The sequence below is a fragment of the Salvelinus alpinus genome, chromosome 5 (genome assembly GCF_045679555.1).
Source record: "Salvelinus alpinus chromosome 5, SLU_Salpinus.1, whole genome shotgun sequence".
In the NCBI taxonomy this organism is placed as follows: domain Eukaryota; kingdom Metazoa; phylum Chordata; class Actinopteri; order Salmoniformes; family Salmonidae; genus Salvelinus; species Salvelinus alpinus.
The window spans coordinates 7,207,184-7,231,825 of record NC_092090.1 but is presented as its reverse complement, the minus strand read 5'-3'; the positions used below and the strand labels follow the sequence as shown (position 1 = coordinate 7,231,825).

The 24,642-nt window shown below is 46.9% G+C and overlaps 4 protein-coding genes across 4 annotated transcripts; all 4 read left to right on the top strand.

Moving 5' to 3' along the window:
• The first annotated feature begins 482 nt into the window (after positions 1 to 482).
• LOC139575154 (galactose-specific lectin nattectin-like) lies at positions 483 to 1,086 on the top strand. Its single transcript, XM_071400156.1, has one exon. It carries the CDS (start codon positions 580 to 582, stop codon positions 1,084 to 1,086), a length of 507 nt encoding a protein of 168 aa, XP_071256257.1. The 5' UTR covers positions 483 to 579.
• Positions 1,087 to 13,545: 12,459 nt separating this feature from the next.
• Positions 13,546 to 14,206, top strand: LOC139575187 (galactose-specific lectin nattectin-like). The gene has a single exon (XM_071400187.1). It carries the CDS (start codon positions 13,643 to 13,645, stop codon positions 14,156 to 14,158), a length of 516 nt encoding a protein of 171 aa, XP_071256288.1. The 5' UTR covers positions 13,546 to 13,642; the 3' UTR covers positions 14,159 to 14,206.
• Positions 14,207 to 18,550: 4,344 nt separating this feature from the next.
• LOC139575186 (galactose-specific lectin nattectin-like) lies at positions 18,551 to 19,211 on the top strand. The gene has a single exon (XM_071400186.1). The coding sequence runs from the start codon at positions 18,648 to 18,650 to the stop codon at positions 19,161 to 19,163; it is 516 nt and encodes a 171-aa protein (XP_071256287.1). The 5' UTR covers positions 18,551 to 18,647; the 3' UTR covers positions 19,164 to 19,211.
• Positions 19,212 to 23,632: 4,421 nt separating this feature from the next.
• Positions 23,633 to 24,215, top strand: LOC139575185 (galactose-specific lectin nattectin-like). Its single transcript, XM_071400185.1, has one exon. The coding sequence runs from the start codon at positions 23,652 to 23,654 to the stop codon at positions 24,165 to 24,167; it is 516 nt and encodes a 171-aa protein (XP_071256286.1). The 5' UTR covers positions 23,633 to 23,651; the 3' UTR covers positions 24,168 to 24,215.
• Positions 24,216 to 24,642: the final 427 nt, after the last annotated feature.

Sequence of the window (24,642 nt, the reverse complement as noted above, 5' to 3'; positions counted from 1 at the left end):
TGTCCCCCTACCCTCTAGTAACTGAGATATGGGCCTGTATTCACAAAGGAAGGACTGGTTTGTCATGTCCCCCTACCCTCTAGTAACTGAGATATGGGCCTGTATTCACAAAGGAACGACTACTGAACTAGGAGTTGGGGTTTTATAAATCGTAATGAATATGAGTGGTGGACCTGATCCTAGATCAGCACTCTTACTCTGAGATGCTTTGTGAATAGTGGCCCTGGGACCAAACTAAAAATAACATGGGAAGACCACAGGTGCAGATGTATAGAACTACTGGGTTACGTGTCATGGTCGCAGTACCACCTTATCTTGGAAAATGCTGCTTATGGAAAACATCAAATTGAGAAAAACACTTCTCAATGACAAATTAACATAAAGATCTACCAATGGCCTCTCTGCGAACTCCTCTCCACCCTCTCAACATGAGATAAAAGGACCCACTGCAGCCCACATACCTTCCTACCCAGCTAGCCCAGAACACAGGAGCAGAGCTGCAGACCAGAACCCAGGACTCTAGAGTCATTCTCCTGTCTACTTCAGTGACTCTTCACCAGGAACAGAAACCTGTTCACCATGTCTGTTCCCTTCCGCTTCCTCTGTCTTCTCAGCCTGGCTGTTGGTGCTCTACACTGCACTCCCGTGTCTGACCAGGAGGGGGAGCTTTCAGAGCCTCATTATTCCGACTGTCCCCCGGGCTGGTCCAGCTACAACAACCGCTGCTTCAGGTACGTGGCCTCTCAGCTGGACTGGGCCGATGCAGAGTCCTACTGCGTGACCCTGGGAGTCAATCTGGCCTCTGTGAACAACAAAGAGGAATTCAGCTTTGTGAAAAACCTGATCAAGAGCTTCGACCCTGCTGAGAGCTATACCTGGATCGGGCTGACAGACCTCCACAAGGAAGGGAGATGGATGTGGTCGGATGGCTCCAAGGTGGTCTACACGAGCTGGTTTTCAGGTGAGCCCAATGGAAGTAGAAAGGAGAACTGTGTTCACACTAACTACCAGAAGGACAAGCTGTGGAACGACATTACCTGCTCATACAAGCATGCCTTTGTCTGCGCCACGCGTCCCTGCCCCTGAGTCTTGAGTTCAAAGATGCTTTTGTTTCCATAAATAAATAAAAAACCTTTCACTGAAATCTCCTTGTTGGTCCTCTGTCTGATTCAACTAGTTCTTTATTCTCCCTTGGTTAGACTGAGAAGTAGTGAGAATGTAGTGTTTGTTGAGTTGTGGGGTCTGACACTTTCTGTATGACATGCAACTCTGTCTCTTAGATCAAACATTCCTCACCCCCCAAACAACACTCTGTCTCTTAGATCAAACATTCCTCACCCCCCCAAACAACACTCTGTCTCTTAGATCAAACATTCCTCACCCCCCAAACAACACTCTGTCTCTTAGATCAAACATTCCTCACCCCCCAAACAACACTCTGTCTCTTAGATCAAACGTTCCTCACAGGACAGGTCAACATCAAAACAGGACAGGTAAAATAATGGGGTCGTTGTAATCTCAGCAACCAGAAACATATCTTGGCCTCTGGCCAGTCACTGCTCCTGGTTGCCATGACAGTTACTCCATGTTTACAATGCCATGGCGTCATCTATCATTGTATAATGTATTATTATTTATTTTATTTCTTTAACATATATTTAACTGGGCAAGTCAGTTAAGAACAAATTCTTATTTACAATGACGGCCTACCCCGGCCAAACCCGGACGACGCTGGGCAAATTGTGCGTCGCCCTATGGGACTCCCAATCACGGCCGGATGTGATGCAGCCTAGATTCGAACCAGGTTCTGTAGTGACGCCTCTTGCACTGAGATGCAGTGCCATTGACCTTGGCCACTGCTATAAACCAGTCACACTGAACACATTCTGGAAGTGACAACTAACTACCTAATTATGGAACGCCGTTTGGGTTTTTGCGGGTCAAAAACGATACACGTCAAACAACACTATTTGACGTGTCAAATGAGCTTGTTGACGAATCAGGACCTAAATATGACTGTACGTCACATAATAATTTAACACGTGTATTAATTGTTTACATAGTTATTACACAATGATTACGCTATCACTCGTATTTCATATGTCACAACGATTCATCGATACGTATGCTACGATGCTGGTAAAGTTTTGTCTCGAGCGCCTGCCCTTCCCCAAGCTCTGGACTGTGCTGGTCATTAAAAAAGCTACCTAGCTGATGGATGCAAACAATGGCCTTCCCCTAAAAAATAGCAAAACGACATCATCTGTTTCAGTAGCTATAGTAGGCTAGCTAACTATCTAGCTAGGTGTCTGTAAGAAATTGTATAAGATTCCACTTCTCAACTTAAGCTATTCTTGGCACAACATGCACCCATCCCCTCTACTTTGTCAGACCCACACACCCATCCCCTCTACTTTGTCAGACCCACACACCCATCCCCTCTACTTTGTCAGACCCACACACCCATCCCCTCTACTTTGTCAGACCCACACACCCATCCCCACTACTTTGTCAGACCCACACACCCATCCCCTCTACTTTGTCAGACCCACACACCCATCCCCACTACTTTGTCAGACCCACACACACATCCCCACTACTTTGTCAGACCCACACACACATCCCCTCTACTTTGTCAGACCCACACACACATCCCCACTACTTTGTCAGACCCACACACCCATCCCCACTACTTTGTCAGACCCACACACCCATCCCCACTACTTTGTCAGACCCACACACCCATCCCCTCTACTTTGTCAGACCCACACACCCATCCCCTCTACTTTGTCAGACCCACACACCCATCCCCTCTACTTTGTCAGACCCACACACCCATCCCCTCTACTTTGTCAGACCCACACACCCATCCCCTCTACTTTGTCAGACCCACACACCCATCCCCTCTACTTTGTCAGACCCACACACACATCCCCTCTACTTTGTCAGACCCACACACCCATCCCCTCTACTTTGTCAGACCCACACACCCATCCCCTCTACTTTGTCAGACCCACACACCCATCCCCTCTACTTTGTCAGACCCACACACCCATCCCCTCTACTTTGTCAGACCCACACACCCATCCCCTCTACTTTGTCAGACCCACACACCCATCCCCTCTACTTTGTCAGACCCACACACCCATCCCCACTACTTTGTCAGACCCACACACCCATCCCCTCTACTTTGTCAGACCCACACACCCATCCCCACTACTTTGTCAGACCCACACACACATCCCCTCTACTTTGTCAGACCCACACACCCATCCCCTCTACTTTGTCAGACCCACACACCCATCCCCTCTACTTTGTCAGACCCACACACCCATCCCCTCTACTTTGTCAGACCCACACACCCATCCCCTCTACTTTGTCAGACCCACACACACATCCCCTCTACTTTGTCAGACCCACACACCCATCCCCTCTACTTTGTCAGACCCACACACCCATCCCCTCTACTTTGTCAGACCCACACACACATCCCCTCTACTTTGTCAGACCCACACACCCATCCCCTCTACTTTGTCAGACCCACACACCCATCCCCTCTACTTTGTCAGACCCACACACCCATCCCCACTACTTTGTCAGACCCACACACCCATCCCCTCTACTTTGTCAGACCCACACACCCATCCCCTCTACTTTGTCAGACCCACACACCCATCCCCTCTACTTTGTCAGACCCACACACCCATCCCCTCTACTTTGTCAGACCCACACACCCATCCCCTCTACTTTGTCAGACCCACACACACATCCCCTCTACTTTGTCAGACCCACACACCCATCCCCACTACTTTGTCAGACCCACACACCCATCCCCACTACTTTGTCAGACCCACACACACATCCCCTCTACTTTGTCAGACCCACACACCCATCCCCACTACTTTGTCAGACCCACACACACATCCCCTCTACTTTGTCAGACCCACACACCCATCCCCTCTACTTTGTCAGACCCACACACCCATCCCCTCTACTTTGTCAGACCCACACACCCATCCCCACTACTTTGTCAGACCCACACACCCATCCCCTCTACTTTGTCAGACCCACACACCCATCCCCACTACTTTGTCAGACCCACACACACATCCCCACTACTTTGTCAGACTCACACACACATCCCCTCTACTTTGTCAGACCCACACACACATCCCCACTACTTTGTCAGACCCACACACCCATCCCCACTACTTTGTCAGACCCACACACCCATCCCCACTACTTTGTCAGACCCACACACCCATCCCCTCTACTTTGTCAGACCCACACACCCATCCCCTCTACTTTGTCAGACCCACACACCCATCCCCTCTACTTTGTCAGACCCACACACCCATCCCCTCTACTTTGTCAGACCCACACACCCATCCCCTCTACTTTGTCAGACCCACACACCCATCCCCTCTACTTTGTCAGACCCACACACCCATCCCCTCTACTTTGTCAGACCCACACACCCATCCCCTCTACTTTGTCAGACCCACACACCCATCCCCTCTACTTTGTCAGACCCACACACCCATCCCCACTACTTTGTCAGACCCACACACCCATCCCCTCTACTTTGTCAGACCCACACACCCATCCCCACTACTTTGTCAGACCCACACACACATCCCCTCTACTTTGTCAGACCCACACACCCATCCCCTCTACTTTGTCAGACCCACACACCCATCCCCTCTACTTTGTCAGACCCACACACCCATCCCCTCTACTTTGTCAGACCCACACACCCATCCCCTCTACTTTGTCAGACCCACACACACATCCCCTCTACTTTGTCAGACCCACACACCCATCCCCTCTACTTTGTCAGACCCACACACCCATCCCCTCTACTTTGTCAGACCCACACACACATCCCCTCTACTTTGTCAGACCCACACACCCATCCCCTCTACTTTGTCAGACCCACACACCCATCCCCTCTACTTTGTCAGACCCACACACCCATCCCCACTACTTTGTCAGACCCACACACCCATCCCCTCTACTTTGTCAGACCCACACACCCATCCCCTCTACTTTGTCAGACCCACACACCCATCCCCTCTACTTTGTCAGACCCACACACCCATCCCCTCTACTTTGTCAGACCCACACACCCATCCCCTCTACTTTGTCAGACCCACACACACATCCCCTCTACTTTGTCAGACCCACACACCCATCCCCACTACTTTGTCAGACCCACACACCCATCCCCACTACTTTGTCAGACCCACACACACATCCCCTCTACTTTGTCAGACCCACACACCCATCCCCACTACTTTGTCAGACCCACACACACATCCCCTCTACTTTGTCAGACCCACACACCCATCCCCTCTACTTTGTCAGACCCACACACCCATCCCCACTACTTTGTCAGACCCACACACCCATCCCCTCTACTTTGTCAGACCCACACACCCATCCCCACTACTTTGTCAGACCCACACACACATCCCCACTACTTTGTCAGACCCACACACCCATCCCCTCTACTTTGTCAGACCCACACACACATCCCCACTACTTTGTCAGACCCACACACCCATCCCCTCTACTTTGTCAGACCCACACACCCATCCCCACTACTTTGTCAGACCCACACACCCATCCCCTCTACTTTGTCAGACCCACACACCCATCCCCTCTACTTTGTCAGACCAACACACCCATCCCCTCTACTTTGTCAGACCCACACACCCATCCCCTCTACTTTGTCAGACCCACACACCCATCCCCTCTACTTTGTCAGACCCACACACACATCACCTCTACTTTGTCAGACCCACACACCCATCCCCTCTACTTTGTCAGACCCACACACCCATCCCCACTACTTTGTCAGACCCACACACACATCCCCTCTACTTTGTCAGACCCACACACCCATCCCCTCTACTTTGTCAGACCCACACACCCATCCCCTCTACTTTGTCAGACCCACACACCCATCCCCTCTACTTTGTCAGACCCACACACACATCCCCACTACTTTGTCAGACCCACACACACATCCCCTCTACTTTGTCAGACCCACACACACATCCCCTCTACTTTGTCAGACCCACACACCCATCCCCACTACTTTGTCAGACCCACACACCCATCCCCTCTACTTTGTCAGACCCACACACACATCCCCTCTACTTTGTCAGACCCACACACCCATCCCCACTACTTTGTCAGACCCACACACCCATTCCCACTACTTTGTCAGACCCACACACCCATCCCCTCTACTTTGTCAGACCCACACACACATCCCCACTACTTTGTCAGACCCACACACACATCCCCACTACTTTGTCAGACCCACACACACATCCCCTCTACTTTGTCAGACCCACACACACATCCCCACTACTTTGTCAGACCCACACACCCATCCCCTCTACTTTGTCAGACCCACACACCCATCCCCTCTACTTTGTCAGACCCACACACCCATCCCCTCTACTTTGTCAGACCCACACACCCATCCCCTCTACTTTGTCAGACCCACACACCCATCCCCACTACTTTGTCAGACCCACACACACATCCCCTCTACTTTGTCAGACCCACACACCCATCCCCTCTACTTTGTCAGACCCACACACCCATCCCCACTACTTTGTCAGACCCACACACCCATCCCCACTACTTTGTCAGACCCACACACACATCCCCTCTACTTTGTCAGACCCACACACACATCCCCTCTACTTTGTCAGACCCACACACCCATCCCCTCTACTTTGTCAGACCCACACACCCATCCCCACTACTTTGTCAGACCCACACACCCATCCCCACTACTTTGTCAGACCCACACACACATCCCCTCTACTTTGTCAGACCCACACACCCATCCCCTCTACTTTGTCAGACCCACACACCCATCCCCACTACTTTGTCAGACCCACACACACATCCCCTCTACTTTGTCAGACCCACACACCCATCCCCACTACTTTGTCAGACCCACACACACATCCCCTCTACTTTGTCAGACCCACACACCCATCCCCTCTACTTTGTCAGACCCACACACCCATCCCCACTACTTTGTCAGACCCACACACCCATCCCCTCTACTTTGTCAGACCCACACACCCATCCCCACTACTTTGTCAGACCCACACACACATCCCCACTACTTTGTCAGACCCACACACCCATCCCCTCTACTTTGTCAGACCCACACACACATCCCCACTACTTTGTCAGACCCACACACCCATCCCCTCTACTTTGTCAGACCCACACACCCATCCCCACTACTTTGTCAGACCCACACACCCATCCCCTCTACTTTGTCAGACCCACACACCCATCCCCTCTACTTTGTCAGACCCACACACCCATCCCCTCTACTTTGTCAGACCCACACACCCATCCCCTCTACTTTGTCAGACCCACACACCCATCCCCACTACTTTGTCAGACCCACACACCCATCCCCTCTACTTTGTCAGACCCACACACCCATCCCCACTACTTTGTCAGACCCACACACACATCCCCACTACTTTGTCAGACCCACACACCCATCCCCTCTACTTTGTCAGACCCACACACACATCCCCACTACTTTGTCAGACCCACACACCCATCCCCTCTACTTTGTCAGACCCACACACCCATCCCCACTACTTTGTCAGACCCACACACCCATCCCCTCTACTTTGTCAGACCCACACACCCATCCCCTCTACTTTGTCAGACCCACACACCCATCCCCTCTACTTTGTCAGACCCACACACCCATCCCCTCTACTTTGTCAGACCCACACACCCATCCCCTCTACTTTGTCAGACCCACACACACATCCCCTCTACTTTGTCAGACCCACACACCCATCCCCTCTACTTTGTCAGACCCACACACCCATCCCCACTACTTTGTCAGACCCACACACACATCCCCTCTACTTTGTCAGACCCACACACACATCCCCTCTACTTTGTCAGACCCACACACACATCCCCACTACTTTGTCAGACCCACACACCCATCCCCACTACTTTGTCAGACCCACACACCCATCCCCTCTACTTTGTCAGACCCACACACCCATCCCCTCTACTTTGTCAGACCCACACACCCATCCCCTCTACTTTGTCAGACCCACACACACATCCCCACTACTTTGTCAGACCCACACACACATCCCCTCTACTTTGTCAGACCCACACACACATCCCCTCTACTTTGTCAGACCCACACACCCATCCCCACTACTTTGTCAGACCCACACACCCATCCCCTCTACTTTGTCAGACCCACACACACATCCCCTCTACTTTGTCAGACCCACACACCCATCCCCTCTACTTTGTCAGACCCACACACCCATCCCCTCTACTTTGTCAGACCCACACACCCATCCCCTCTACTTTGTCAGACCCACACACACATCCCCTCTACTTTGTCAGACCCACACACCCATCCCCTCTACTTTGTCAGACCCACACACCCATCCCCTCTACTTTGTCAGACCCACACACCCATCCCCACTACTTTGTCAGACCCACACACCCATTCCCACTACTTTGTCAGACCCACACACCCATCCCCTCTACTTTGTCAGACCCACACACCCATCCCCTCTACTTTGTCAGACCCACACACCCATCCCCTCTACTTTGTCAGACCCACACACCCATCCCCTCTACTTTGTCAGACCCACACACCCATCCCCTCTACTTTGTCAGACCCACACACCCATCCCCTCTACTTTGTCAGACCCACACACCCATCCCCTCTACTTTGTCAGACCCACACACCCATCCCCTCTACTTTGTCAGACCCACACACCCATCCCCTCTACTTTGTCAGACCCACACACCCATCCCCTCTACTTTGTCAGACCCACACACCCATCCCCTCTACTTTGTCAGACCCACACACCCATCCCCTCTACTTTGTCAGACCCACACACCCATCCCCTCTACTTTGTCAGACCCACACACCCATCCCCACTACTTTGTCAGACCCACACACCCATCCCCTCTACTTTGTCAGACCCACACACCCATCCCCTCTACTTTGTCAGACCCACACACCCATCCCCTCTACTTTGTCAGACCCACACACCCATCCCCTCTACTTTGTCAGACCCACACACACATCCCCTCTACTTTGTCAGACCCACACACCCATCCCCTCTACTTTGTCAGACCCACACACCCATCCCCTCTACTTTGTCAGACCCACACACCCATCCCCTCTACTTTGTCAGACCCACACACCCATCCCCTCTACTTTGTCAGACCCACACACCCATCCCCACTACTTTGTCAGACCCACACACACATCCCCTCTACTTTGTCAGACCCACACACACATCCCCTCTACTTTGTCAGACCCACACACACATCCCCTCTACTTTGTCAGACCCACACACACATCCCCTCTACTTTGTCAGACCCACACACCCATCCCCACTACTTTGTCAGACCCACACACACATCCCCACTACTTTGTCAGACCCACACACACATCCCCACTACTTTGTCAGACCCACACACCCATCCCCACTACTTTGTCAGACCCACACACCCATCCCCTCTACTTTGTCAGACCCACACACACATCCCCACTACGTTGTCAGACCCACACACCCATCCCCACTACTTTGTCAGACCCACACACACATCCCCACTACTTTGTCAGACCCACACACACATCCCCACTACTTTGTCAGACCCACACACACATCCCCTCTACTTTGTCAGACCCACACACACATCCCCTCCCCCATGAATAGGGCCTGTGAAAACAAACGCACATGCAGGATGCCTTTGGATGTGACTAGGACAAAGAACTGTGTGAAAAGCCAATGGAATGTCGACATCAGGCCGAACAGGACTACCCACGACCCAGATCGACCAATCGGAAGGCCAGACGACAAGATCAACCTACTTTGCTTGTTGCCTATATAATCTGTATGTACTGTTTAGAGGGCCTTCTTCCGACGATTCCATACGAGTCAGACAGAAGGAGCCGTGATGCACGATTTACTAAGATATTTTTACATATTAATAAAAGGCCTTATTATATAATAATCCACCTCGTCCTATGTCTCTACTTGATCTCCTGTCTCCAGTAAACGTTTTACTAACAGTGTCGTCATCTAAAATAACCCTAATTTAGAAGACAGTTTTTATTTGATTAACGGTGGTCGGACCCATCGATGTGAAGCTAGCCACAATAAGGATTAGCCGGCCTTCAAAATAAAAGTATGTAATTGACGGTGATGCAAACGAATACAAATAGTGGAATTAAGCCCTAATTGAATAGATCATGCTAAAACGAGGTTAGAATGTTGTTATATAAAATCAACAAAAGACAATAATTTGTTGATTTGACAAAAATCTGTTGAAATCACACTGGACGTATTTTTTTTATTATTTCACATTTATTTCACCTTTATTTAACCAGGTAGGCCAGATCACCTTTATTTAACCAGGTAGACCAGATCACCTTTATTTAACCAGGTAGACCAGATCACCTTTATTTAACCAGGTAGACCAGATCACCTTTATTTAACCAGGTAGACCAGATCACCTTTATTTAACCAGGTAGACCAGATCACCTTTATTCAACCAGGTAGACCAGATCACCTTTATTCAACCAGGTAGACCAGATCACCTTTATTTAACCAGGTAGACCAGATCACCTTTATTCAACCAGGTAGACCAGATCACCTTTATTCAACCAGGTAGACCAGATCACCTTTATTCAACCAGGTAGACCAGATCACCTTTATTTAACCAGGTAGACCAGATCACCTTTATTTAACCAGGTAGACCAGATCACCTTTATTTAACCAGGTAGACCAGATCACCTTTATTTAACCAGGTAGACCAGATCACCTTTATTTAACCAGGTAGACCAGATCACCTTTATTTAACCAGGTAGACCAGATCACCTTTATTTAACCAGGTAGACCAGATCACCTTTATTTAACCAGGTAGACCAGATCACCTTTATTTAACCAGGTAGGCCAGATCACCTTTATTTAACCAGGTAGACCAGATCACCTTTATTTAACCAGGTAGACCAGATCACCTTTATTTAACCAGGTAGACCAGATCACCTTTATTTAACCAGGTAGACCAGATCACCTTTATTTAACCAGGTAGACCAGATCACCTTTATTTAACCAGGTAGACCAGATCACCTTTATTTAACCAGGTAGATCACCTTTATTTAACCAGGTAGACCAGATAACCTTTATTTAACCAGGTAGGCCAGATCACCTTTATTTAACCAGGTAGACCAGATCACCTTTATTTAACCAGGTAGACCAGATCACCTTTATTTAACCAGGTAGACCAGATCACCTTTATTTAACCAGGTAGACCAGAGCACCTTTATTTAACCAGGTAGACCAGATCACCTTTATTTAACCAGGTAGACCAGATCACCTTTATTTAACCAGGTAGGCCAGATCACCTTTATTTAACCAGGTAGACCAGATCACCTTTATTTAACCAGGTAGACCAGATCACCTTTATTCAACCAGGTAGACCAGATCACCTTTATTTAACCAGGTAGACCAGATCACCTTTATTTAACCAGGTAGACCAGATCACCTTTATTTAACCAGGTAGACCAGATCACCTTTATTTAACCAGGTAGACCAGATCACCTTTATTTAACCAGGTAGGCCAGATCACCTTTATTTAACCAGGTAGACCAGATCACCTTTATTTAACCAGGTAGACCAGATCACCTTTATTTAACCAGGTAGGCCAGATCACCTTTATTTAACCAGGTAGGCCAGATCACCTTTATTTAACCAGGTAGGCCAGATCACCTTTATTTAACCAGGTAGGCCAGATCACCTTTATTTAACCAGGTAGGCCAGTTGAGAACAAGTTCTCATTTACAACTGCGACCTGGCCAAGATAAAGCATAGCAGTGCGACACAAACAACAACACAGAGTTACAAAAGTACAGTCAATAACACAATAGAAAAAATCTATATACAGTGTGTGCAAATGAGGTAAGATTAGGGAGGTAAGACAATAAATTGGCTGTAGTGGCGAATTAATTACAATTTAGCAATTAAACACTGGAGTGATAGATGTGCAGAGGATGAATGTGCAAGTAGAAATACTGGGGTGCAAAGGAGCAAAATAAATAAATAACAATATGGGGATGAGGTAGTTGGATGGGCTATTTACAGATTGCCTGTGTACAGGTACAGTGATCAGTAAGCTGCTCTGACAGCTGATGATTAAAGTTAGTGAGGGAGTATGAGTCTCCAGCTTCAGTGATTTTTGCAATTCGTTCCAGTCATTGGCACTAGAGAACTGGAAAGAAAGGCGGCCAAAGGAGAAATAGGCTTTGGGGGTGACCAGTGAATTATACCTGCTGGAGCACGTGCCACGGGAGGGTGCTGCTATGGTGATCAGTGAGCTGAGATAAGACGGGGCTTTACCTAGCAAAGACTTGTAGATGACCTGGAGCCAGTGGGTTTGGCTACGAATATGAAGCGAGGGCCAGCCAACGAGAGCATACAGGTCACAGTGGTGGGTAGTATATGGGGCTTTGGTAACAAAACGGATGGCACTGTGATAGACTACATCCAGTTTGCTGAGTAGTTACCCTCTAGTAACTGAGATATAGGTCTGTATTCACAAAGGAAGGACTGGTTTGACATGTCCCCCTACCCTCTAGTAACTGAGATATAGGCCTGTATTCACAAAGGAACGACTGGTTTGGCATGTCCCCCTACCCTCTAGTAACTGAGATATGGACCTGTATTCACAAAGGAAGGACTGGTTTGACATGTCCCCCTACCCTCTAGTAACTGAGATATAGGTCTGTATTCACAAAGGAAGGACTGGTTAGACATGTCCCCCTACCCTCTAGTAACTGAGATATGGACCTGTATTCACAAAGGAAGGACAGGTTTGACATGTCCCCCTACCCTCTAGTAACTGAGATATAGGTCTGTATTCACAAAGGAAGGACTGGTTAGACATGTCCCCCTACTCTCTAGTAACTGAGATATGGACCTGTATTCACAAAGGAAGGACTGGTTTGACATGTCCCCCTACCCTCTAGTAACTGAGATATGGGCCTGTATTCACAAATGAAGGACTGGTTTGACATGTCCCCCTACCCTCTAGTAACTGAGATATAGGCCTGTATTCACAAAGGAAAGACTACTGAACTAGGAGTTGGGGTTTTATAAATCGTAATGAATATGAGTGGCGGACCTGATCCTAGATCAGCAGTCTTACTCTGAGATGCTTTGTGAATAGTGGCCCTGGGACCAAACTAAAAATAACATGGGAAGACCACAGCTGCAGATGTATAGAACTACTGGGTTACGTGTCATGGTCGCAGTACCACCTTATCTTGGAAAATGCTGCTTATGGAAAATATCGAATTGAGAAAAACACTTCTCAATGACAAATTAACATAAAGATCTACCAATGGCCTGTTTGCGAATTCCTCTCCACCCTCACAACATGAGATAAAAGGACCCACTGCAGCCCACATACCTTCCTACCCAGCTAGCCCAGAACACAGGAGCAGAGCTTCAGACCAGAACTCAGGACTCTAGAGTCATTCTCCTGTCTACTTCAGTGACTCTTCACCAGGAACAGAAACCTGTTCACCATGTCTGTTCCCTTCCGCTTCCTCTGTCTTCTCAGCCTGGCTGTTGGTGCTCTACACTGCACTCCCGTGTCTGACCAGGAGGGGGAGCTTTCAGAGCCTCATTATTCCGACTGTCCCCCGGGCTGGTCAAGCTACAACAACCGCTGCTTCAGGTACGTGGCCTCTCAGCTGGACTGGGCCGATGCAGAGTCCTTCTGCGTGACCCAGGGAGCCAACCTGGCCTCTGTGAACACCATGGGGGAATTCAGCTTCGTGAAAAACCTGATCAAGAGCTTCGACCCTGCTGAGCACCATACCTGGATCGGGCTGAGTGACCTCCACAAGGAAGGGAGATGGATGTGGTCGGACGGCTCCAAGGTGGTCTACACGAGCTGGTCTTCAGGTGAGCCCAGTAATGGAGTTGGTTCCGATCCGGAGAACTGTGTTCACACTAACTACCAGGATGACAAGCTGTGGAACGACACACACTGCTCATACAAGTTTGCCTTTGTCTGCGCCACACGTCCCGGTCTCTGAACCTCAGAGTCTTTAGTTCAAAGATGCCTTTGGTTTCCATAAATAAATACAAACCTTTTAATCTCCTTGTTGGTCGTCTGTCTGATTCAACTAGTTCTTTATTCTCCCTTTGTTAGACGGAGAAGTAGTGAGAATGTAGTGTTTGTTGAGTTGTGAGGTCTGACACTTTCTGTATGACATGCAACTCTGTCTCTTAGATTAAACATTATTCACCCCCCAAACAACACTCTGTCTCTTGGATCAAACATTCCTCACCCCCCCAAACAACACTCTGTCTCTTGGATCAAACATTACTCACCCCCCCCAAACAACACTCTGTCTCTTAGATCAAACGTTTCTCACAGGACAGGTCAACACTCTGTCTCTTAGATCAAACGTTCCTCACAGGACAGGTCAACATCAAAACAGGACAGGTAAAATAATGGGGTCGTTGTAATCTCAGCAACCAGAACCAAATCTAGGCCTCTGGCCAGTCACTGCTCCTGGTTGCCATGACAGTTACTCGATGTTTACAATGCCATGGAGTCATCTATCATCGTATAATGTATTATTATTTATTTATTTATTAAACATTTATTTAACTGGGCAAGTCCGTTAAGAACAAATTCATATTTACAATGACGGCCTACCCCGGCCAAACCCAGACGACGCTGGGCAAATTGTGCGTCGCCCTATGGGACTCCCGATCACGGCCGGATGTGATGCAGCCTAGATTCGAACCAGGTTCTGTAGTGACGCCCCTTGCACTGAGATGCAGCGCCATTGACCTTGGCCACTGCTATAAACCAGTCACACTGAACACATTCTGGAAGTGACAACTAACTACCTAATTATGGAACGCCGTTTGGGTTTTTGCGGGTCAAAAACGATACACGTCAAACAACACTATTTGACGTGTCAAATGAGCTTGTTGACCAATCAGGACCTAAATATGACTGTATGTCACATAATAATTTAACACGTGTATTAATTGTTTACATAGTTATTACACAATGATTACGCTATCACTCGTATTTCATATGTCACAACGATTCATCGATACGTATGCTACGATGCTGGTAAAGTTTTGTCTCGAGCGCCTGCCCTTCCCCAAGCTCTGGACTGTGCTGGTCATTAAAAAAGCTACCTAGCTGATGGATGCAAACAATGGCCTTCCCCTAAAAAATAGCAAAACGACATCATCTGTTTCAGTAGCTATAGTAGGCTAGCTAACTATCTAGCTAGGTGTCGTCATCTAAAATAACCCTAATTTAGAAGACAGTTCTTATTTGATTAACGGTGGTCGGACCCATCGATGTGAAGCTAGCCACAATAAGGATCAGCCGGCCTTCAAAATAAAAGTATGTAATTGACGGTGATGCAAACGAATACAAATAGTGGAATTAAGCCCTAATTGAATAGATCATGCTAAAACGAGGTTAGAATGTTGTTATATAAAATCAACAAAAGACAATAATTTGTTGATTTGACAAAAATCTGTTGAAATCACACTGGACAATTTTTTTATATTATTTCAAATTTATTTCACCTTTAACCAGGTAGACCAGATCACCTTTATTTAACCAGGTAGACCAGATCACCTTTATTTAACCAGGTAGACCAGATCACCTTTATTTAACCAGGTAGACCAGATCACCTTTATTTAACCAGGTAGACCAGATCACCTTTATTTAACCAGGTAGACCAGATCACCTTTATTTAACCAGGTAGACCAGATCACCTTTATTTAACCAGGTAGGCCATATCACCTTTATTTAACCAGGTAGACCAGATCACCTTTATTTAACCAGGTAGACCAGATCACCTTTATTTAACCAGGTAGGCCAGATCACCTTTATTTAACCAGGTAGACCAGATCACCTTTATTTCACCAGGTAGACCAGATCACCTTTATTTAACCAGGTAGGCCAGATCACCTTTATTTAACCAGGTAGACCAGATCACCTTTATTTCACCAGGTAGGCCAGATCACCTTTATTTAACCAGGTAGACCAGAGCACCTTTATTTAACCAGGTAGACCAGATCACCTTTATTTCACCAGGTAGGCCAGATCACCTTTATTTAACCAGGTAGACCAGAGCACCTTTATTTAACCAGGTAGACCAGATCACCTTTATTTAACCAGGTAGACCAGATCACCTTTATTTAACCAGGTAGGCCAGATCAACTTTATTTAACCAGGTAGACCAGATCACCTTTATTTAACCAGGTAGGCCATATCACCTTTATTTAACCAGGTAGACCAGATCACCTTTATTTAACCAGGTAGACCAGATCACCTTTATTTAACCAGGTAGACCAGAGCACCTTTATTTAACCAGGTAGGCCAGATCACCTTTATTTAACCAGGTAGGCCAGATCACCTTTATTTAACCAGGTAGACCAGATCACCTTTATTTAACCAGGTAGGCCAGATCACCTTTATTTAACCAGGTAGGCCAGATCACCTTTATTTAACCAGGTAGACCAGATCACCTTTATTTAACCAGGTAGACCAGATCACCTTTATTTAACCAGGTAGGCCAGATCACCTTTATTTAACCAGGTAGACCAGATCACCTTTATTTAACCAGGTAGACCAGATCACCTTTATTTAACCAGGTAGGCCAGATCACCTTTATTTAACCAGGTAGGCCAGATCACCTTTATTTAACCAGGTAGGCCAGATCACCTTTATTTAACCAGGTAGACAAGATCACCTTTATTTAACCAGGTAGGCCAGTTGAGAACAAGTTCTCATTTACAACTGCGACCTGGCCAAGATAAAGCATAGCAGTGCGACACAAACAACAACACAGAGTTACAAAAGTACAGTCAATAACACAATAGAAAAAATCTATATACAGTGTGTGCAAATGAGGTAAGATTAGGGAGGTAAGACAATAAATTGGCTGTAGTGGCGAATTAATTACAATTTAGCAATTAAACACTGGAGTGATAGATGTGCAGAGGATGAATGTGCAAGTAGAAATACTGGGGTGCAAAGGAGCAAAATAAATAAATAACAATATGGGGATGAGGTAGTTGGATGGGCTATTTACAGATTGCCTGTGTACAGGTACAGTGATCAGTAAGCTGCTCTGACAGCTGATGATTAAAGTTAGTGAGGGAGTATGAGTCTCCAGCTTCAGTGATTTTTGCAATTCGTTCCAGTCATTGGCACTAGAGAACTGGAAAGAAAGGCGGCCAAAGGAGAAATAGGCTTTGGGGGTGACCAGTGAATTATACCTGCTGGAGCACGTGCCACGGGAGGGTGCTGCTATGGTGATCAGTGAGCTGAGATAAGACGGGGCTTTACCTAGCAAAGACTTGTAGATGACCTGGAGCCAGTGGGTTTGGCTACGAATATGAAGCGAGGGCCAGCCAACGAGAGCATACAGGTCACAGTGGTGGGTAGTATATGGGGCTTTGGTAACAAAACGGATGGCACTGTGATAGACTACATCCAGTTTGCTGAGTAGTTACCCTCTAGTAACTGAGATATAGGTCTGTATTCACAAAGGAAGGACTGGTTTGACATGTCCCCCTACCCTCTAGTAACTGAGATATAGGCCTGTATTCACAAAGGAACGACTGGTTTGGCATGTCCCCCTACCCTCTAGTAACTGAGATATGGACCTGTATTCACAAAGGAAGGACTGGTTTGACATGTCCCCCTACCCTCTAGTAACTGAGATATAGGTCTGTATTCACAAAGGAAGGACTGGTTAGACATGTCCCCCTACCCTCTAGTAACTGAGATATGGACCTGTATTCACAAAGGAAGGACAGGTTTGACATGTCCCCCTACCCTCTAGTAACTGAGATATAGGTCTGTATTCACAAAGGAAGGACTGGTTAGACATGTCCCCCTACTCTCTAGTAACTGAGATATGGACCTGTATTCACAAAGGAAGGACTGGTTTGACATGTCCCCCTACCCTCTAGTAACTGAGATATGGGCCTGTATTCACAAATGAAGGACTGGTTTGACATGTCCCCCTACCCTCTAGTAACTGAGATATAGGCCTGTATTCACAAAGGAAAGACTACTGAACTAGGAGTTGGGGTTTTATAAATCGTAATGAATATGAGTGGCGGACCTGATCCTAGATCAGCAGTCTTACTCTGAGATGCTTTGTGAATAGTGGCCCTGGGACCAAACTAAAAATAACATGGGAAGACCACAGCTGCAGATGTATAGAACTACTGGGTTACGTGTCATGGTCGCAGTACCACCTTATCTTGGAAAATGCTGCTTATGGAAAATATCGAATTGAGAAAAACACTTCTCAATGACAAATTAACATAAAGATCTACCAATGGCCTGTTTGCGAATTCCTCTCCACCCTCACAACATGAGATAAAAGGACCCACTGCAGCCCACATACCTTCCTACCCAGCTAGCCCAGAACACAGGAGCAGAGCTTCAGACCAGAACTCAGGACTCTAGAGTCATTCTCCTGTCTACTTCAGTGACTCTTCACCAGGAACAGAAACCTGTTCACCATGTCTGTTCCCTTCCGCTTCCTCTGTCTTCTCAGCCTGGCTGTTGGTGCTCTACACTGCACTCCCGTGTCTGACCAGGAGGGGGAGCTTTCAGAGCCTCATTATTCCGACTGTCCCCCGGGCTGGTCAAGCTACAACAACCGCTGCTTCAGGTACGTGGCCTCTCAGCTGGACTGGGCCGATGCAGAGTCCTTCTGCGTGACCCAGGGAGCCAACCTGGCCTCTGTGAACACCATGGGGGAATTCAGCTTCGTGAAAAACCTGATCAAGAGCTTCGACCCTGCTGAGCACCATACCTGGATCGGGCTGAGTGACCTCCACAAGGAAGGGAGATGGATGTGGTCGGACGGCTCCAAGGTGGTCTACACGAGCTGGTCTTCAGGTGAGCCCAGTAATGGAGTTGGTTCCGATCCGGAGAACTGTGTTCACACTAACTACCAGGATGACAAGCTGTGGAACGACACACACTGCTCATACAAGTTTGCCTTTGTCTGCGCCACACGTCCCGGTCTCTGAACCTCAGAGTCTTTAGTTCAAAGATGCCTTTGGTTTCCATAAATAAATACAAACCTTTTAATCTCCTTGTTGGTCGTCTGTCTGATTCAACTAGTTCTTTATTCTCCCTTTGTTAGACGGAGAAGTAGTGAGAATGTAGTGTTTGTTGAGTTGTGAGGTCTGACACTTTCTGTATGACATGCAACTCTGTCTCTTAGATTAAACATTATTCACCCCCCAAACAACACTCTGTCTCTTGGATCAAACATTCCTCACCCCCCCAAACAACACTCTGTCTCTTGGATCAAACATTACTCACCCCCCCCAAACAACACTCTGTCTCTTAGATCAAACGTTTCTCACAGGACAGGTCAACACTCTGTCTCTTAGATCAAACGTTCCTCACAGGACAGGTCAACATCAAAACAGGACAGGTAAAATAATGGGGTCGTTGTAATCTCAGCAACCAGAACCAAATCTAGGCCTCTGGCCAGTCACTGCTCCTGGTTGCCATGACAGTTACTCGATGTTTACAATGCCATGGAGTCATCTATCATCGTATAATGTATTATTATTTATTTATTTATTAAACATTTATTTAACTGGGCAAGTCCGTTAAGAACAAATTCATATTTACAATGACGGCCTACCCCGGCCAAACCCAGACGACGCTGGGCAAATTGTGCGTCGCCCTATGGGACTCCCGATCACGGCCGGATGTGATGCAGCCTAGATTCGAACCAGGTTCTGTAGTGACGCCCCTTGCACTGAGATGCAGCGCCATTGACCTTGGCCACTGCTATAAACCAGTCACACTGAACACATTCTGGAAGTGACAACTAACTACCTAATTATGGAACGCCGTTTGGGTTTTTGCGGGTCAAAAACGATACACGTCAAACAACACTATTTGACGTGTCAAATGAGCTTGTTGACCAATCAGGACCTAAATATGACTGTATGTCACATAATAATTTAACACGTGTATTAATTGTTTACATAGTTATTACACAATGATTACGCTATCACTCGTATTTCATATGTCACAACGATTCATCGATACGTATGCTACGATGCTGGTAAAGTTTTGTCTCGAGCGCCTGCCCTTCCCCAAGCTCTGGACTGTGCTGGTCATTAAAAAAGCTACCTAGCTGATGGATGCAAACAATGGCCTTCCCCTAAAAAATAGCAAAACGACATCATCTGTTTCAGTAGCTATAGTAGGCTAGCTAACTATCTAGCTAGGTGTCGTCATCTAAAATAACCCTAATTTAGAAGACAGTTCTTATTTGATTAACGGTGGTCGGACCCATCGATGTGAAGCTAGCCACAATAAGGATCAGCCGGCCTTCAAAATAAAAGTATGTAATTGACGGTGATGCAAACGAATACAAATAGTGGAATTAAGCCCTAATTGAATAGATCATGCTAAAACGAGGTTAGAATGTTGTTATATAAAATCAACAAAAGACAATAATTTGTTGATTTGACAAAAATCTGTTGAAATCACACTGGACAATTTTTTTTATTATTTCACATTTATTTCACCTTTAACCAGGTAGACCAGATCACCTTTATTTAACCAGGTAGACCAGATCACCTTTATTTAACCAGGTAGACCAGATCACCTTTATTTAACCAGGTAGACCAGATCACCTTTATTTAACCAGGTAGACCAGATCACCTTTATTTAACCAGGTAGACCAGATCACCTTTATTTAACCAGGTAGACCAGATCACCTTTATTTAACCAGGTAGGCCATATCACCTTTATTTAACCAGGTAGACCAGATCACCTTTATTTAACCAGGTAGACCAGATCACCTTTATTTAACCAGGTAGGCCAGATCACCTTTATTTAACCAGGTAGACCAGATCACCTTTATTTCACCAGGTAGGCCAGATCACCTTTATTTAACCAGGTAGGCCAGATCACCTTTATTTAACCAGGTAGACCAGATCACCTTTATTTCACCAGGTAGGCCAGATCACCTTTATTTAACCAGGTAGACCAGAGCACCTTTATTTAACCAGGTAGACCAGATCACCTTTATTTCACCAGGTAGGCCAGATCACCTTTATTTAACCAGGTAGACCAGAGCACCTTTATTTAACCAGGTAGACCAGATCACCTTTATTTAACCAGGTAGACCAGATCACCTTTATTTAACCAGGTAGGCCAGATCAACTTTATTTAACCAGGTAGACCAGATCACCTTTATTTAACCAGGTAGGCCATATCACCTTTATTTAACCAGGTAGACCAGATCACCTTTATTTAACCAGGTAGACCAGATCACCTTTATTTAACCAGGTAGACCAGAGCACCTTTATTTAACCAGGTAGGCCAGATCACCTTTATTTAACCAGGTAGACCAGATCACCTTTATTTAACCAGGTAGACCAGATCACCTTTATTTAACCAGGTAGGCCAGATCACCTTTATTTAACCAGGTAGGCCAGATCACCTTTATTTAACCAGGTAGACCAGATCACCTTTATTTAACCAGGTAGACCAGATCACCTTTATTTAACCAGGTAGGCCAGATCACCTTTATTTAACCAGGTAGACCAGATCACCTTTATTTAACCAGGTAGACCAGATCACCTTTATTTAACCAGGTAGGCCAGATCACCTTTATTTAACCAGGTAGGCCAGATCACCTTTATTTAACCAGGTAGGCCAGATCACCTTTATTTAACCAGGTAGGCCAGATCACCTTTATTTAACCAGGTAGGCCAGTTGAGAACAAGTTCTCATTTACAACTGCGACCTGGCCAAGATAAAGCATAGCAGTGCGACACAAACAACAACACAGAGTTACAAAAGTACAGTCAATAACACAATAGAAAAAATCTATATACAGTGTGTGCAAATGAGGTAAGATTAGGGAGGTAAGACAATAAATTGGCTGTAGTGGCGAATTAATTACAATTTAGCAATTAAACACTGGAGTGATAGATGTGCAGAGGATGAATGTGCAAGTAGAAATACTGGGGTGCAAAGGAGCAAAATAAATAAATAACAATATGGGGATGAGGTAGTTGGATGGGCTATTTACAGATTGCCTGTGTACAGGTACAGTGATCAGTAAGCTGCTCTGACAGCTGATGATTAAAGTTAGTGAGGGAGTATGAGTCTCCAGCTTCAGTGATTTTTGCAATTCGTTCCAGTCATTGGCACTAGAGAACTGGAAAGAAAGGTGGCCAAAGGAGAAATAGGCTTTGGGGGTGACCAGTGAATTATACCTGCTGGAGCACGTGCCACGGGAGGGTGCTGCTATGGTGATCAGTGAGCTGAGATAAGACGGGGCTTTACCTAGCAAAGACTTGTAGATGACCTGGAGCCAGTGGGTTTGGCTACGAATATGAAGCGAGGGCCAGCCAACGAGAGCATACAGGTCACAGTGGTGGGTAGTATATGGGGCTTTGGTAACAAAACGGATGGCACTGTGATAGACTACATCCAGTTTGCTGAGTAGTTACCCTCTAGTAACTGAGATATAGGTCTGTATTCACAAAGGAAGGACTGGTTTGACATGTCCCCCTACCCTCTAGTAACTGAGATATAGGCCTGTATTCACAAAGGAACGACTGGTTTGGCATGTCCCCCTACCCTCTAGTAACTGAGATATGGACCTGTATTCACAAAGGAAGGACTGGTTTGACATGTCCCCCTACCCTCTAGTAACTGAGATATAGGTCTGTATTCACAAAGGAAGGACTGGTTAGACATGTCCCCCTACCCTCTAGTAACTGAGATATGGACCTGTATTCACAAAGGAAGGACAGGTTTGACATGTCCCCCTACCCTCTAGTAACTGAGATATAGGTCTGTATTCACAAAGGAAGGACTGGTTAGACATGTCCCCCTACTCTTTAGTAACTGAGATATGGACCTGTATTCACAAAGGAAGGACTGGTTTGACATGTCCCCCTACCCTCTAGTAACTGAGATATGGGCCTGTATTCACAAATGAAGGACTGGTTTGACATGTCCCCCTACCCTCTAGTAACTGAGATATAGGCCTGTATTCACAAAGGAAAGACTACTGAACTAGGAGTTGGGGTTTTATAAATCGTAATGAATATGAGTGGCGGACCTGATCCTAGATCAGCAGTCTTACTCTGAGATGCTTTGTGAATAGTGGCCCTGGGACCAAACTAAAAATAACATGGGAAGACCACAGCTGCAGATGTATAGAACTACTGGGTTACGTGTCATGGTCGCAGTACCACCTTATCTTGGAAAATGCTGCTTATGGAAAATATCGAATTGAGAAAAACACTTCTCAATGACAAATTAACATAAAGATCTACCAATGGCCTGTTTGCGAATTCCTCTCCACCCTCACAACATGAGATAAAAGGACCCACTGCAGCCCACATACCTTCCTACCCAGCTAGCCCAGAACACAGGAGCAGAGCTTCAGACCAGAACTCAGGACTCTAGAGTCATTCTCCTGTCCACTTCAGTGACTCTTCACCAGGAACAGAAACCTGTTCACCATGTCTGTTCCCTTCCGCTTCCTCTGTCTTCTCAGCCTGGCTGTTGGTGCTCTACACTGCACTCCCGTGTCTGACCAGGAGGGGGAGCTTTCAGAGCCTCATTATTCCGACTGTCCCCCGGGCTGGTCAAGCTACAACAACCGCTGCTTCAGGTACGTGGCCTCTCAGCTGGACTGGGCCGATGCAGAGTCCTTCTGCGTGACCCAGGGAGCCAACCTGGCCTCTGTGAACACCATGGGGGAATTCAGCTTCGTGAAAAACCTGATCAAGAGCTTCGACCCTGCTGAGCACCATACCTGGATCGGGCTGAGTGACCTCCACAAGGAAGGGAGATGGATGTGGTCGGACGGCTCCAAGGTGGTCTACACGAGCTGGTCTTCAGGTGAGCCCAGTAATGGAGTTGGTTCCGATCCGGAGAACTGTGTTCACACTAACTACCAGGATGACAAGCTGTGGAACGACACACACTGCTCATACAAGTTTGCCTTTGTCTGCGCCACACGTCCCGGTCTCTGAACCTCAGAGTCTTTAGTTCAAAGATGCCTTTGGTTTCCATAAATAAATACAAACCTTTTAATCTCCTTGTTGGTCGTCTGTCTGATTCAACTAGTTCTTTATTCTCCCTTTGTTAGACGGAGAAGTAGTGAGAATGTAGTGTTTGTTGAGTTGTGAGGTCTGACACTTTCTGTATGACATGCAACTCTGTCTCTTAGATTAAACATTATTCACCCCCCAAACAACACTCTGTCTCTTGGATCAAACATTCCTCACCCCCCCAAACAACACTCTGTCTCTTGGATCAAACATTACTCACCCCCCCCAAACAACACTCTGTCTCTTAGATCAAACGTTTCTCACAGGACAGGTCAACACTCTGTCTCTTAGATCAAACGTTCCTCACAGGACAGGTCAACATCAAAACAGGACAGGTAAAATAATGGGGTCGTTGTAATCTCAGCAACCAGAACCAAATCTAGGCCTCTGGCCAGTC